The sequence below is a fragment of the Loa loa genome, assembly GCF_000183805.2.
Source record: "Loa loa unplaced genomic scaffold supercont3.392, whole genome shotgun sequence".
NCBI classification, from domain to species: domain Eukaryota; kingdom Metazoa; phylum Nematoda; class Chromadorea; order Rhabditida; family Onchocercidae; genus Loa; species Loa loa.
Window position 1 is genome coordinate 17,566 of NW_018108572.1, and position 3,564 is coordinate 21,129.

Genomic DNA, 3,564 nt, shown 5'->3' on the forward strand with positions numbered 1-3,564 from the left:
TAATTATTTACTATTTAGTAAATAATTCTTTTCACTTGTTTGTTATCATTTTGTTACGTTTAAAATAAGCCTAATATAATCATATTATTTCAATTAGTAATTTCATTATAAATTAACTCACACTAACATTAATCAAATTTTTTCCTCCCATAATTAATTAATGATCAGTGTTATGATTCATTCTATGCTATCCCAATTGTTATTTGCCTTCTTCAAAAATCTTTTCCTATCAAATAAGCCTTATTTACTTTAAACTATATGAAATTCAACAATAATTAATTCGAATTTATTTTTTGTATTAAAATTAAAAATTTGAAATGAAAATTAAAAGCAACCAAAAAAAGTATGGATATGTATTTTTTTTAAATTACAATTAAATCATTCATTAAGTTAAAGAAATGCGTATAAAAATTTTATCAGAATTAATTTAATCAAATTAATGATTGTATTTTACAGCCGATTGAACAATCTCGAATCATCAATCAAGACAAGCACCGAAAATCCTCTATTTGGCGATTACGACGAAAAAAGTTGGTTCGGCGAAAGTGGCGTGCCTAATCTGGCACGTGACCCAATCGCGCAATTTCTGGCACTGCTCAAAAAACCTCGAACAATGGGCAACCTGGAAGCCCTTATCAGGTTTTTTTTTCCATTTTTTTTTTTGAATTTTTATTTTCGAATATTTGTCGTGCAAATGGAAATTTCAACAAATCAATTTCTTATTTGATATTACTGAAAAAATAAAAATGATATGCTTAATGGGAAATGAAAAATTTTGAAATTCTACTCATTTCATCGTTTTCTTCTAATTAAATATAATATGCAAGAAATTATTTCAAAACAAAAGAAAAAAAAGCGACTTTTAATGAAAAATTATTATTTTATTGTTTTTTTTTAAATTAATTTTATCTCAAAATTTGACATAAATTTTGTTTGTTATAAACAGTAACAGAAATAAACGTTTTTTTTTTTTGTAAAATCCTAAAAATAAAATTCAAGTGAAATTCTTTTTATCAAAATCCTTTTAAAATTTTTAACATAAAATTTTTCAAAAAAAAGTGATTACATTTTTTGCAAATTTTTATAACTTTTTGTTATAATTTTAAAACTTTCATTTATAATTTTTCAACTGAATAATTTTTATAATTTTCAATTGAATAAAAGAGTAACGAAAATAAGTTTTTTTTTTTGCAAAGTTCTAAAAATAAAATTCAAGTGGAAATCCTTTTATCAAAATCCTTCTAGAACTTTTCAACATAAATGGTAAATAGCTACCACTAATTACCTTAAGTGATAGGTAATTTTTACCTGATTGAGGAATTTTAATAAACACAAATTAATTAGCGAATAAATTAAACAATTAATTGTCATGCACTTTCTCTTACATTCAATTTGCAACGTTTTAACAGTTGATTAATTAATTGATTAACAAATTTTTTTCAAAATTTAACCTGAGGTAAACTGCAAAAAAAAAATTTTTAATTTTTTTAAATTCTAAAAAAAATTCGAAAATTTTCTAAAAAATGTTTAATTCTATTCAAAACTATCAGCATTATATACTTTTATAAAATAACATTGCCATCTGTGACAATCATTGATTGCTTTAAGTCAAATATACAAGATTATAGGTCAAATAGCTGACCTATTATCCTTCCATCAATTGTAAATCTGTCTGATTTCTATCGAATATATACATTAGCATATGAATTAATACAAATTTAATGCAAATTCAAAAATAAATCATAAACTTGTAAAGTTAATTAATATAATTAAGAGGAGACTAAAATAAATGATGAAATGCTGATTGCATGCAAATTTGTTTGCATCTTAGTGTTAATTGCAATCAATGCAAATCTTTTGCAAAATAAGTAAATAAAAAAAAAAAATTATTAAATATTTGAAATTATACCAAATCCTTCGTTAATTTTGAATAAATTTTTTTTTAAAACATCGTCATGCACGACAATAACTTTTATATGCTATTAAGCATACTGCATTCCGGAAACAAACCGGATACCATTTTCCTGACGAAATTAATTACATTATTCGTTTATATTGCTTTCTTCAGCTAAACACTCGATGACTAAAATAAACTTCTCTGAATTTCAATCGACTAGTATACAATTTTTTTTTGGTTTATTTAGTCATTTCTGAAATATTCCCAATCAATTTTGTTTTAATTAATTAACTCTTGTCTTTTATATATTGGAAAACTAATCAATGAGAAGTAAAATTCGATTCTGGAATGTTGTCGGACAATTCAAAAATTGAAAACAAAAAATTTTCCATTTCAAACTTATAATTTCAAATATGACCGACAATTATTAGTGCTTTTTTTTTCAATTTTAATTTTTTCAAGAATAATTTCTAATTCTCTTCTTCTGTTTTGTCTTTTTTTTCTTTGTTTATGAATTAAAAACAAGAAGAAATTGACTTTTGGTGAATTTTTTCATTATCAAAATATGTGATGTGAGAGAAAACGAATTTTCATCATTTTAAAGGATTTGTTGGGAATGAATAAATGAATCATCAGCCAAGAGGATTTCAAATATTTCCCATTAAACTTTTTTACGACATATTTTCAATGATAATAATAATAATAATAATGATGATGATAATAATGATGATAATAGTAATAATAATAATAGCAATAATAATAATAATAGTAATAATAATAATAATAATAAATAATAATAATAATAATGGTGATAATAGTGATAACAGTAATAATAATAATAATGGTGGTGGCAATTGTTATTATTATAAAATCAAATCCTGCTCAGGATTAAAGTGATAATCAAAATGAATAGTGCTGAGGCAAAGGAGGGTGTAGTACAGAGAAATAATTTTAAGAAGGAATTAAAAAAGAAAAATTCTCCAAGAAAATCGAAGAAGTCTTAAAAAAGAAATAAAGAAATCGTTTTTTTTTTTTTACCAACAAAAAAAGTGGTAATCAAAATAAATAAATTTCAAAATAAATAAATTAGATGAAATTCCATCGTCAAGAATAATTTTAATTGAAATAATTTCAAACTAATTGATGCAACTGCTTGAATGCATGTGCAAGGATGCATGCATTCATGCGTGCATGCAAATTCATATATGCAGCAAGTAAAAAAGAAAATTATAAAACAGATTATATCACAATGAAATTTCATCAATTACTTCATATTTTATAACAGAATTATGTATAGGAAATGATTTTAAGAGAAAAAAAAGAAATTGTTAACTTTTTGAAAAAAATTGTTACAAACATATAAAAATCTCCTTAAAAAGCATTATTTTAATTCTAAAAAAGGCGGAAAAAATGGCATTCATTAATCAGAAATGAAATTCGAAAATCGAATATTTTAGAAATTTACAGAAAAAAAATATACGAAACAAATTTATTGTTTCATGACAACAAATACTTTATCAGAAGAAATTGATAATATAATTACACATATGTGTCAGGTGTAGCTATACCTAATTGCTTTTCTCAATAATTTCTATCAATCTTTGTAGTTAATGCTAATTGCACAATTTAATTAAACTTTTATTCATTTAAATTTACCACTTTACAAT

General features: G+C 22.9%; 1 protein-coding gene across 1 annotated transcript; it reads left to right on the top strand.

Moving 5' to 3' along the window:
- Positions 1–439: 439 nt before the first annotated feature.
- LOAG_12133 (hypothetical protein) lies at positions 440–2,901 on the top strand (the record flags this gene model as incomplete). Its single annotated transcript, XM_003147647.1, has 2 exons — positions 440–639; positions 2,784–2,901. 2 exons carry the CDS (start codon positions 440–442, stop codon positions 2,899–2,901), a joined length of 318 nt encoding a protein of 105 aa, XP_003147695.1.
- Positions 2,902–3,564: the final 663 nt, after the last annotated feature.